This window comes from Diadema antillarum, unplaced genomic scaffold (genome assembly GCF_040938485.1).
Source record: "Diadema antillarum isolate AM-2024a unplaced genomic scaffold, OU_Dant_1.0 seq00000927_RagTag, whole genome shotgun sequence".
NCBI lineage: Eukaryota > Metazoa > Echinodermata > Echinoidea > Diadematoida > Diadematidae > Diadema > Diadema antillarum.
The window spans coordinates 1,420,672-1,432,988 of NW_027271778.1; the positions used below are offsets into that span (position 1 = coordinate 1,420,672).

The 12,317-nt window shown below is 36.6% G+C and overlaps 1 protein-coding gene across 1 annotated transcript; it reads left to right on the plus strand.

Annotated features, from left to right (window-relative positions):
- Positions 1–275: 275 nt before the first annotated feature.
- LOC139741424 (nicotinate-nucleotide pyrophosphorylase [carboxylating]-like) lies at positions 276–3,028 on the plus strand. Its single transcript, XM_071652009.1, has 3 exons — positions 276–872; positions 2,081–2,212; positions 2,810–3,028. The coding sequence occupies exons 1-3, from the start codon at positions 318–320 to the stop codon at positions 3,026–3,028; spliced, it is 906 nt and encodes a 301-aa protein (XP_071508110.1). The 5' UTR covers positions 276–317.
- The last annotated feature ends 9,289 nt before the right edge of the window (positions 3,029–12,317 follow it).

Here is a 12,317-nt window from a genome sequence, read left to right on the forward strand (position 1 = left end):
AATGGTAGCAGACGACGTGAGACAGTATGAGGAATGTATAAACCACATGGATCCCAGGGCCGGCGGCGGCGCAGGATGTGACGTGCTGTCGTGATGCAACCCGTACCCATGTATACAAATGTACAGTGTAATCTCAGTTTGGTTGTTGGTAATCGGAAGCTGCAAGCTAGCTGCGCGTCATCACACCAATACCATACCATAGTACTACCATCGGCCGGTGGTTGGCTTCCCACGCCACGGAAGCTTTTCACTGAGAGCTTGGACGCGAGAATCAGTCGGTTTCAACGATATTCCGACTAGCATTGTTGTCCAGAACCATGATGGCAGCAGGGCAAACTCTAGAGTGTCTGCTATCGCCAGCAGCGATCTCGGATCTTGTTCAATCATGGCTTCGAGAGGACATTCCGAGTTTTGATTACGGGGGATATGTGGTCGGCGAGAAGGAAGAGACAGCGGTTCTCCTCTGCAAGTCTCCCGGGGTTCTGGCGGGCGTGCCGTTCTTCAACGCCGTATTTCGCGAATTAGGCTGTGAGGTGGAATGGTGCAAGGTGGAAGGCACCTTCTTAAATCCAGTATGTGAAGTGGCTACCGTTAAAGGTAGAGCCCGATCTATTCTCGTGGGCGAAAGATCTGCCCTGAATTGCCTGGCGAGAGCAAGCGGAGTAGCAACTGCAGCTTCGAGGCTCACAAGTATAGCCAAGGAATCGGCATGGACTGGACAAGTGGCTGGAACGAGGAAGACAACCCCGGGCTTTCGGATTGTGGAGAAGTACTCCCTGTTGGTGGGCGGGGCTGCCACCCATAGATACGACCTGTCATCCATGATAATGCTGAAAGATAATCACATTTGGTCTGCAGGAAGCATTACACAGGTGAGATTCTGTGGGAATTCATATGCTCGAAGGAGATGAGTTTTTGATGGGATTATCATAAAGGTGTATTAAAAACCAGTGACATTTATGACTCTGTTTATAATTTGGACGTAATTAAAGTGCTTCCTCGTCTCTTATTCTCTGCTCTACCATTCATGTTTTTGTTTATCAATCTTTTCTTTGTCATCTCTTTTTTTCTCCCTGCCAGTCATAAATTCCATACCTCTAGGCCTCTGAACAACACTGAAGTGATGAGAATGTATACTGTACGAGCTGAAATTTTCGCGTACAGATATTTTAGCGAATTGCTGCTTTTTTTGGAGGACATTTTTGCTTGTTGCTAATTTCATGGTTGCGAGGGTATAACTGAACTTAGTTTTTTTCGCGTTGTTATTTTCGCATGTTGTTATTTTCGCTGTTCAAAGGCGATTTGCGAAATTCGCGAAAATAAAACCACCGCGAAAATTTCATCTCGTACAGTACATGCACATTATAACAATTCCTCCTCAGATTTGTGTCTAATTCACTCTGAAAAAAAAAGACAAATGAAAAGCCATGTTGCATGAAATGTTTTAGAGGATTATACTGAAAATAACTTCCTTTGTAGTCTTGTTCTGAAGTTTCAATGCTGTAGAGTCTAGTTAGAATTTTGTTCCCACAACCTACTCATCAAATTAATCCCCTTCTTTGAGTATGACAATCTTGTAAAATAAGATCAAGAGCAAAACTTTGAGTTCATTAATTTTGTTCATGGCCACAAAGGCATTTATTTTGCATAGGAAGAATAACTCCTTTGGAAATTTCTGTATACACAAGTATAAGTGGTAAATGGTATCATTTTGCAGTATCCATGGATAATAAACTTGAAAGTAAAATTATGACTTATCATGAGAAACTTTCTAGCCCGATGGTTCTGTTTATCGGAGGTCAGCTAGATTTTGTCATTACTAATTAACAAGCATATTCATAATTCTTGATAAACCAACACTGCTTTCTGAAAATAAAATCAACATTGACTGGAGGAATTTTGTATTGAAAGATACCTGTCTACAAGTTTAAGATTTTATCTAGTTTCATACCATACCAAGAATTAAGCACTTTGATCTCACAGCAAAACACTCGTATATCAGTGATGAAAAGTTTGTGCATGGATTGTGGGAGAAGCTATAATATTGCATTATTTGTGTGACCTTCTCTCTGCCTCTCAGGCAGTGAAGAATGCCAGACAGACCGGAGGATTCTCAATCAAGATTGAGGTGGAATGCCGCAGTCTAGAGGAGGCCCGCGAGGCGGCATTGGCCGGAGCAGAGATCATCATGTTGGACAACTTCACACCAGAGGTGAGATTTCCTCCAATCACTAAAGACTGTTTAAACATATTATACTCGAGCAGGATCTGACACAAGTCTATTTAGATAGCAGTCAACGTGCAGTGATACATGAGGGGAAATATAGCAGGCATGAGTTTTGAGAAAATACCACAGAATGTCACCCCCACCATCAACACTACTACCACCACCACCACCACCAAAAAGTAATAACGGTAATAATAATATGCACCACAAATGAAGCTGAGGTTTCTTAGTTTAACAGTATATTTCCCCCAAAAGTGTACAGTTATACCAGATCATTTAGAGAATCATGTATCATGATACATCTTACAAACTTGTACAGTATGAAATTGATGGACGATCAGTTATGAAATTAGGAAGATGTTATTGTTTACTATCATTATGCCCAAATATAATAAGTTTTTGTTTGTTTTGTTTTGTTTTGTTTTGTGTTGTTGTTGTTGTTTTTTTTGGGGGGGAGGGGGATGGGGGTTCATGAACAGGGCTAAAAACCTTGTGAGGCAAGTAAGAATGTGAAACTCAGTTAAAAGTTTGGTGATGTATTCTCTCATTGTTTCTCTCCTTTATATGTGATATCTGACTCAGGCTGCCAGCTCTGCTGCTGCCCAGCTAAAGGGCGAATTTCCTCACATCACTTTGGAAGCCAGTGGAGGGATAACGGAAGAGACGATACGAGACTTCATGAAGCCAAACATTGATGTCATCTCCACGAGCAGACTGACTCAGGGTTACTCTGTAGTTGATTTCTCTCTCAAGATTAAAAAAGAGGGTCATGACCCCAGCAATCCTGTTGTTCAAAGTTAATGAGAATTCTTAGAGGGGAAATGTGGGACAATAGTTAGTCTACAGAGAAAGAGTAAAATCTTACGAGCACAACAGTGAAAGTTTGATCAGAATGGATGAAAATTATAAAGGAAATTGTGAAATTGTGAAGTTTTGCTACTTCTCACAAAACAGTCTTTGAACAGTCGGTATGGATATGCAAATAGTGAATTTGTGATGTCATCCCCTCACAAGTTGTCAAAAATTATGTGCATAAAACCATGGAATTTCACATTTTTATCAAACACAATTATGCCCCAATCTCATATCCTGATAAATCTTAGTGATCATTATTCTGAAGTTATTCAATCAGGATTAATATTCTGTTTTGTACTTAAATATCATAATTTTTTCACAATCTTTTTATACATGATCATTGGAAAATTGTAAGGTCATGACATCATCAACTCACTCATTTATGTATTCATATCAACTGTTCAAGAACTGTTGTACAAAAATGAGCAAGTCATGGAAGTTTCATAACTTCCTAAATTGTGATCTGATTTTGATAGAATTTCTGCTGTTGTGCTTAAGAGATTTTACTCTTTCTTATCAGACTATTAAACTAAAAAACTGGCCTGGACCTCCCCTTTAACAATGATGATCAATGTGAACATACCATTATAGCTTTGTATGTGAAATCAGGTATGGAAGAAGGCATTGTGTTGGATATGGGTGAAACGATTGTGGGCAACCACTGTTAATTTCAAGTAATGCTTGAAGGAACTGCAATATGTCTTATCACTCTATCAAAGTACAATTATAGTTTTATGATAATTTTGCCATGAAGTATGTCATAATGTTGAATCATGCACTATAACGTTTGTATTTACCCTGTAGATAGTCTCACAAATGTTTGAACAAAATGGTTGTCAGTTGATGATGTTGTCTCATGCAGTACTTGCCATATCACCATAATGACTATTTTCATATTCTACATTTCATTCCTTGGCAAAATATGTTGGTACCTCTGTATATGTACTCCATGATGATATATATGAGTTGGAATATCATATTGAAAACTTGCCTTCATTATACATGCTGGTCATGTTTTTGAGAGGTATACCATGATTAATGAACCACAGTTTTCTTCATGTTTTCAGAAGTCTAACCCTTGAAAATATTTGATGATCAAAGAACCTCATCTGTGTGCGTTTGCAATGGCTGATTATTCACGCAGTCCCATTTGTTCATGTTTATGTGTGGATTTATCAACTAGTTTCATGTCAGTTGAACTGAAAAAAAAAAAAAGGTTTATGGCATGTAATTGAAGGGATTGGTTTCATAGCACAATTTTCCAGCAAGAACTGATATGCTCTTCCAGAAATGATTCTGATTCTAGGGATTAACCCTAATCAGGCTGGGCTTTTTTGGCTATGCTATATCTGGGGGGGGGGGGGGGGGGGGGGGGGGGGGGATTCCGCCCCCCCTTCAGATCTCGCCTATGGAACGCACGTTTGCGCCGAAAATCAGCACATGCGACGCCCGCGACGTATTCTATCAAAATGTATGGTTGCTTTCTCCGAAAAAATTTTCTTATATTTTACATTAATTAATTATTGTAATTTATGCATAAAATCAGTTTTGGGCTCTAAATCACTTATTAATGCTCCAATTAAGCTAATTTCTTTTTTAAAATGTTTCTTTTATCATTCTTCTGAGACATAGGATAAAAAAAAATCTGTATCGAAATCAATTTCTTATGTATTTTATTGTTTTTTTGAATTTCTTATGTATTTCTTTGTTTTTTGACCTTTTGTTTTTGTTTGTTTTTTGACCAAAATTTGTCACAGACATTTTTCGAAGCATTATTATGCTAAAATGAATTAATTTCGGCCATTCTAAGTGAAGATATGAATTTTTATGTGAATTAATTGAAAAAACACAATTTGCATTGGATTTGTATACAAAATCACATTTTGGAGCAATTTTGGGGTTGACAAATTTTTTTTGAGCGGGCGTCGCGTCAAAACGGTACGCGCGGGCGCAACAATTTGGGTCTCAAAAGTTGCGCGATACTTGAAAGAAAAAAGTCATGAAACATCGCGGCGGGAGCTTATCGTGTTGCGAAGATATTGCGCGAAACGTCGAGGGGGGGCGGATTCCGCCCCCCCCAGCCTGATTAGGGTGAAAGTCAAATTTCCATTTGCTGCTTGTGTGATGCTTTTTTGTCAATTCTTGTTTGATGTGCAGTACGTGGCAGTCATTCGATGTACATCACAGGCTTTGCTGCACCAAAAGTGTAAATTTGATATGAAAATATGTCACATGATTTTAAAATGTTAAATGTGGTCATGTGACGATCAGAGATCCCGCAGGTTGTCTAATATTCACACACGTGATAAATTTCTGTGACGTGATGTCCATTCACTTGGTGAATGTGATCATGAATGACTAACTTTTCAAGAACATACATGAAGGTATCCTTTTCCCGACCAAGGTTTTGACTGTGCCTTGTCAGGTTTTTCTCAAATTGCAGTCTTCGGCACCATTGTCAACATTATTTCAGCAAATAATACTTCAGGATTTTGATATTGACAAATGGCATTCAATTTTTATATGATCTACATACTACACTGAATTATGACAAGGCACTATAATGTTTATTTGACCTCTTTTTTCAGAGCCACTAAAATATATAACTAATATAGAAATAGACTGATAGAAAGATTGATTTAAACAAGAAAAGAATATAAAACTAAGTGAATAGTACAGAAGAGGTATGAATATAATCTTGCTAAAGTAAGCAGTGTAAGCTTTAATATGTGTGGATCCCTATAGAGAATTAATACATGGTATTAGCAAATATGTAGAATTAGACGGTCAGTTCTTATAGAGTTAGATGCAATGTACATGTTAGGTTGTAACCAGACCAAAGAAATTATTGACCAGACATGAAATTACTTTGTTAATCACAGTTCAGTTCTTTGTCATTCAAATGATGAACAAACATTTAATGGACCTGATAGAAGCAACCATTTTTATCAAAGGCATCAGAAAGCACTGTGGACAATTTTATATTTACTCTACAATTTCATTTTTAATTTAGAATTTGACTGAGAAACATATATGAAAGAGAGAAAAAGAAACAAACATAATTTATTTGCTTTCTTTACTGACGTTATTATTACAGTTTATCTTTCTCATTTTTATCTATTTTGTTGGTCCAAATCTGGGATGAACTCTTTAGGTAATTTTTCTTTATTGATGACTCTGAGTGAGTGACACTAAAAAAATCACTTTGTATCCTTTGATTTACGTTGGGTTTTTTTGAATAAGTGAGGCAGAATGAGATAACAAAGGATGAATTTAGGTGTTAATTTGAATACTGTTTATATGGCATTTTATTTTATAATGACTCAACTTGATACCACCATTTTCCTGAGGTGACCAATAGTACACAGTTTCCTTCAGTCCAGAGGGGAGGGGTTCTTGAAGCTGTGCACAGGGTTTATGTGTAATGCTAGTGTGACTGAAATACACAGAATACCAGTCATGCTAGTTTTCTTGTTTTATTTAATGATATTCTAATGCCTCTATTTTTCATTGTCAATTGTTGTGTTTTTAGTTACGACAGCTCAAAGTAATGATGTTTTCAAAGCAGTACTGATGCTATGTTATAATTGACACATGATAATTAAGTTTTACTTGCAATGCTCTAGACTTTTTTTTTTTTTGGGGGGGGGGGGGGGGAGGGGATGAATATCCAGTTTTTTATTGCAGTCATTATTTTACTGTTCTGAAAACCATATAGATCAATTGAATGTTGCATAATGTAACAGTTTAAGTATTGATGTGGATGTACATGTACATGTATATTAAAGCTTTGCTATGTAGTACAGTAAAATTTGATTCACTCTGTAATGAATGAAATGTCTAATTGTGTTACAATTACAGAAAATAGGAATAATCAGTAAAAAAAAAAAAAAAAAAGACTTCCCGGTACCCTGAATGCTAGTAAAAATGCTAGAAGTGCATCATGAAGTGAGTTTGATAGGGGTGCCAGCTAATGTATGTGTGTTTTGTTAGTACTTTTGCATATTTTAGATAGTCTGTTAAAGCAACTCTAGAGGTTGCTTTTAATAGTAATCAAGGATTTCATGTTGTCAAAGTTGTTTAACTTCACTTCCATGTTGATCTGGACTTAACCAGGTGATTTTGTTTTTAAAGGGATGTTATAGTATTGGCGGAAATAGGGGATTGGGCTTTTAACTTTTTGTGAGATACGTGTACAAAGAAACCACTTATGAAATAGTACAGAGCAATACCACTCTAAGAGGAATTCAAAGTTTATTTGACGAGAAACAGTTTTGGAATGGCCGAGACGTCCAAAACAAAGTAAAACAATGCTATTGTAGTAAAAGATGGGTCCCACCTTTTGTCAGGATTGCTCTGTTTTTGATATCTCAGCCATTTCAAAACCAATTTTCATCAAATAACGTCGAATTCCTCTTATTACATGCATGTTCACATTTCATAAGAGGTTTCTCATTATCTCAACAAAAATGTTAGAAACCTGAAGTTATGTCTCAACCAAAACCATATAAATTCCCTGTAAGGAGAAATAATGCTATGATAAGACACAGCAATCAGCATATTATTGAGATTGTAATACAAATTTGAATGCATAAACATATCCAGCATTATATACTAGCATGCATAATGCACACAACACAATGTCATGTATGGGTAAACTGACATTTCACAAAGCTAGCGATGATGGTGGAGAAGGTTGCATATCTTCATTAGTTATGCCACCATCTCTGTGATTGAGAGACACCCTATCCACCTAGATTGCTTCATCCGTCATCTTCAGATATTCTTCTTTTTTTCTATTACCCCCTCTTTTTTTATCACCCCCTCATTCTCTGCCTGTAGGATCTGACTGATGTAACGTGGTGGTGTCACACATCCATCACACAAAGAGTCCAGTGTGATTACCACATCTTGTTCTCTTCTTCCTCACACACACACCATACACACACACACACACACACACACGCACACACGCACACATACACACACACACACACACACACACATATGCGTCTATGATGGAAACTGAGGACCTGTTTCACCCATAAGAATTTTGGTCCTCGGTTCTCTGTGTGTCCTCGGTTTAAATGTAAAGTTCGTATGTGTGTCCTCGTTTTACACCATGAGCAAGTGCACACACACACACACACAACAGACATGCGCACAAACACACATGCAAACACTACACACATACAGTACACTAAGTGCAATTTCACTGAATTGGGTCATAAACAGTGAAATAAACCATAGAGGCAAGATGTATTGCCTGAATAGCATATTTCATATTTAATATCTTTTATATCTCCACATAAGTCTCATTTGGTTTCATGAATGAGGCCACAGAAAATAATTTCAAATAAGATTAAATCAGTTCATTTGCACCACAAAAATAAACAAAAACAGTCCACAACTTCCATACACATGAATGAATTGATATTTTCACAAATTACACAGAAATACAACAAAATACTACTCCAGCTCCCACTGAAATTCTGCCATACTCCTGGAAAAAAAAAAGAAGAGAAATTGTGCCTTTATAAATGAGAAAATAGACAGCAATGTCCATGTCAAGAACAAGATGCTATTACAATTTATAATGTGTCACATCTCCCACTGCTAATTTGAGTGCAAACCCAGCGGCATATTCAAAGTTTGACTCTTTCCAACATTCCTTGCCATATTGTTCCCCACTAAATGGTAATCTGCTGGTGCCTTGCTAGGTGTAGAACAACATACTGTCCAAGCCATGCAGTACATGAATGATTTTGTGATCTAGTCCTGCTTTAACTATAGCAAACTGCAAACATGGAGTATTTTGCATTGCGAATATCTTTGCTAACTTTGCACTCCACCGTACTAGCACATATACAATCATATCATGTGATAGAATATGAGCAGAAATATTCTTGTCTGTGAAATCATAAACATATACGATGTCCACTATAATTGGCCGGATTCGAGGCAAAACTTAAATTACGCAATAGTCTTTACTAGTTCGACAGTATGCATATCTAAATCTTTTGTGAGGATGAAGTACGACCCTTTCACCCCATACTGTCAGACTACCAGAGCACTACTGGAGACTTAATATTGGATTGTAGTCATGGCAACCAGGGGCAGTACTCTGATGCCATGCTACATTCAAGTTCCTCTAATGCTCCTACTCAACTTGTAATACAGTAAGAGAGGAAATTTTTGTGGTGTTGAAATTTTCGCGCAACCACAAACAAGCGCGAAAATAAAAGCACGCGAATATTTCTGCTTGCCATATGTTCCAGTAGTTCATATCTTGATTCCGTGGAATGAAAGACATGCGAAACTCCTTATACCAGCCGAGCGCAAAAAAATTAGTCGCGCAAAAATATCCACTTTTACAGTATCATGTTCTGACCTAAAGGCAGTGTTACCTGAAGGCAAACTTTCCTTCCGGAGTTATTACCTTCGACATTGCTGAAATCAATGCAAAATATGAAAGGGTAACTGGAGTGTAATTGGACCAGGTATTATTAACAAAGAAAATTAATTCACAGTATGTGCTCTATCATGTAATATTCCAGGGACCACGAAATAAGTCATGGGCAGTCTGATGAATGCGGCATTACTCATTTTTTGTATACACTAAATACATTTTTGTTTCTTATGGACTGTTTCTTTTTTGAGGGAAGTGCAATTTAAGTATTACACTTGATGAGTCTGCACAAAATTATTATGAAAATACATGTATGTATTTTGTAATATACAGCATCCATAACACTGAAAACCAAAAACATTATAATTTCAATGACATAGGCAAAAGGTGACTTTACTCACTGTGATACGTATGTCACCTTGTATGGCTGCTTGACCTGTCACTTCTCTTATGAGTCAGATATTTGTAAGATGTAGAACTATTCATAGATCTTTTCCACTGGTTTTGATTCAGGTCTTGGAATGCAACTTGGTTCTCAGGGAACAATGTCCTTCGGTGACCTCCGTCAAATATATCGCACTACGTACAGGTGTCAAAGCTGATGGTGTATTCTCGTTTCTTCTTTGCTGGCAATTCAACACGAATCACGCACGTTACTAAAAGTACCTCTGCGATGGTCTATCATACATTACAAAGTAAGCCTCATTTATCATAAAAACAAGTTCTGTATTTTAATGAGTTGACAATGTATGCATTTTGAATGCAAGGATACAAGTGATACAAATTATGTAACGTACACACTGAAATCCGTCTTGAAAAAACCCAATCCAAGCACCGAAAGATGTCACTATTCTTTATAAAAAAAAATATAATAATAATAAAATAAAATATTATGCAAGCAAGACTTGGGGCAAGACTTTACCATTCTGATCCTGCTTGAATTTAGAGTTCGCACAAATTTTGGTATCACATTGGCTGGTAGATATCAGCCCAGTTTTTGTTTTCGTGTTTTTTTTTATCAAAAGGCCCAAGACCACACAGAGATGTTTTTATGCCAATAGATGTACATGACACATCAACTGTGGTTAACCATCTTGTGCATTACTTGTGCACAAACATTATAGTGGAAACTCCTGTAAAATATCTCCACTAAAACTGATTTAAATGCTACTAATAACAGTGATAACGATGACATTAAAGGGCACTGATTCTGGACCAGATAGATAAGTCAGTCTGGACAGAGGAGTAAAATCTTCTCAGCACAACAGTGACAATTTGACCAAAATCAGATAAGAATTAGGGAAGTTATGACATTGTGAACGTTTGCTAATTTTTGCCATATAGTTTTTGAAATGGTTGATATGAGTATGTAAATGAGTGAGCTGGTGATGCCCAATTTTTGTCCATTTTTCCATTGACTGTGTAGAAAAAAAAAATGGCAAAAATCAAATTTTTCTCTTATAAAAGTGTAAAACATTACGTTATTTCTGGCTGAAAAACCTCAAAATAATGATCAGTCACTCTACGGTTCAGCTTCCTTCAGAGTACGCCAGTTTGTTAGATTGTCAAACGATGTTGTTTCCTGCAGGTCTATACTCTATCTACACTGATTGCATGGATGTCATATACACTTCTGAAAACATACCAAAGGTTTGACCACATCAGTGTGCCTCCACTGGTTCTGTGGTCAGGTTTTATACAAATGAACACACAATATTCCTACACTCATAGAAGACAAAAAATTAGGAATGATAAAAGTGGCCTCAGCTGTCATTACAAAAGGGAACTTGCACATCGAGACAAAGAGAGTATGAACAGTCTTTTATCAAATGGTTTGTTTACTACTTTTTTTTTAATCAACCCATTACTTGCAAATAAGATGGTGGAAACGCCCCCAGGTTTGAAAAACAACTACACCCAGCCTGTGAGCTAGATTTCTGATTTCTCTCAACAAAATGTACCTGTACCATGCTTGAGGTGTAATACATGTAATTATCAAGACATGCGTACAGTAATAATAATCTATGATAGAACTTTTCCTCCAAATACCAGGTACCACTGACAAATTCATATGGACTTTTATATGTATGCATATATATTTTTTTATTTATTTATATGTATATATATATATATATATATATATATATATATGTACATACACATGCACATATTCCTACAAATGTGATACATTGTGCTCACTATGCAATTAAAATTTTTTCACAAAACTCTGTCGATTCAGCACTGAAAATATACAAATGCAAACTTGTAGTCAAATGCTAAAACAATAACTGCATATTCTGCATAAATACAACGCTGCTACATGTACCAGCAAAGAATATTGCACATATTTTTTTTTTCATAATATCAAAGAGCTCCACATACATGAATAAAACTATTTCTATAAATACATGCATACATCTGCCCTCACTTTAACTTGCAATTGGTACCTTGTGGTAGACTTTCAAAATCTAACGATCATTTCTGGAACAAAGGAGTAAAGAGACTTGAGACTAAACATAACTTTATGTGCCCTTAAAGGGATGGTATAGTTTTGACTGAGGTTGGGATTCAGATTTTAACTTTGTGTGAGATGATTAGAAGCCACTTATGAAATATTAATGAGAGAGGTATTCAAAGTCTACTTGATGGAAATTGGCTTTGAAATGGCTGAGATGTCCAAAGCAAAGTAAAACAAACTGGTTCTATATAATAATGGTGAGTCCTACCATTTACTAGGACCTCTGTGTTTTGGAGATCTCAGCCATTTCAAAACTTATTTTCATCAAATAAACTTTGAATTTCTCTTAGAAGTGTTTGCTCTTTTAT

What these genes read in the sequence shown, in the direction of transcription:
- LOC139741424 (XM_071652009.1), top strand. Translation starts at nt 318, where the DNA reads ATGATGGCAGCAGGGCAAACTCTAGAGTGTCTGCTATCGCCAGCAGCG. An exon ending in CTGCAGGAAGCATTACACAG is followed by an intron (nt 873 to 2,080) that starts GTGAGATTCTGT and finishes TCTGCCTCTCAG; the next exon opens with GCAGTGAAGAATGCCAGACA. An exon ending in TGGACAACTTCACACCAGAG is followed by an intron (nt 2,213 to 2,809) that starts GTGAGATTTCCT and finishes TATCTGACTCAG; the next exon opens with GCTGCCAGCTCTGCTGCTGC.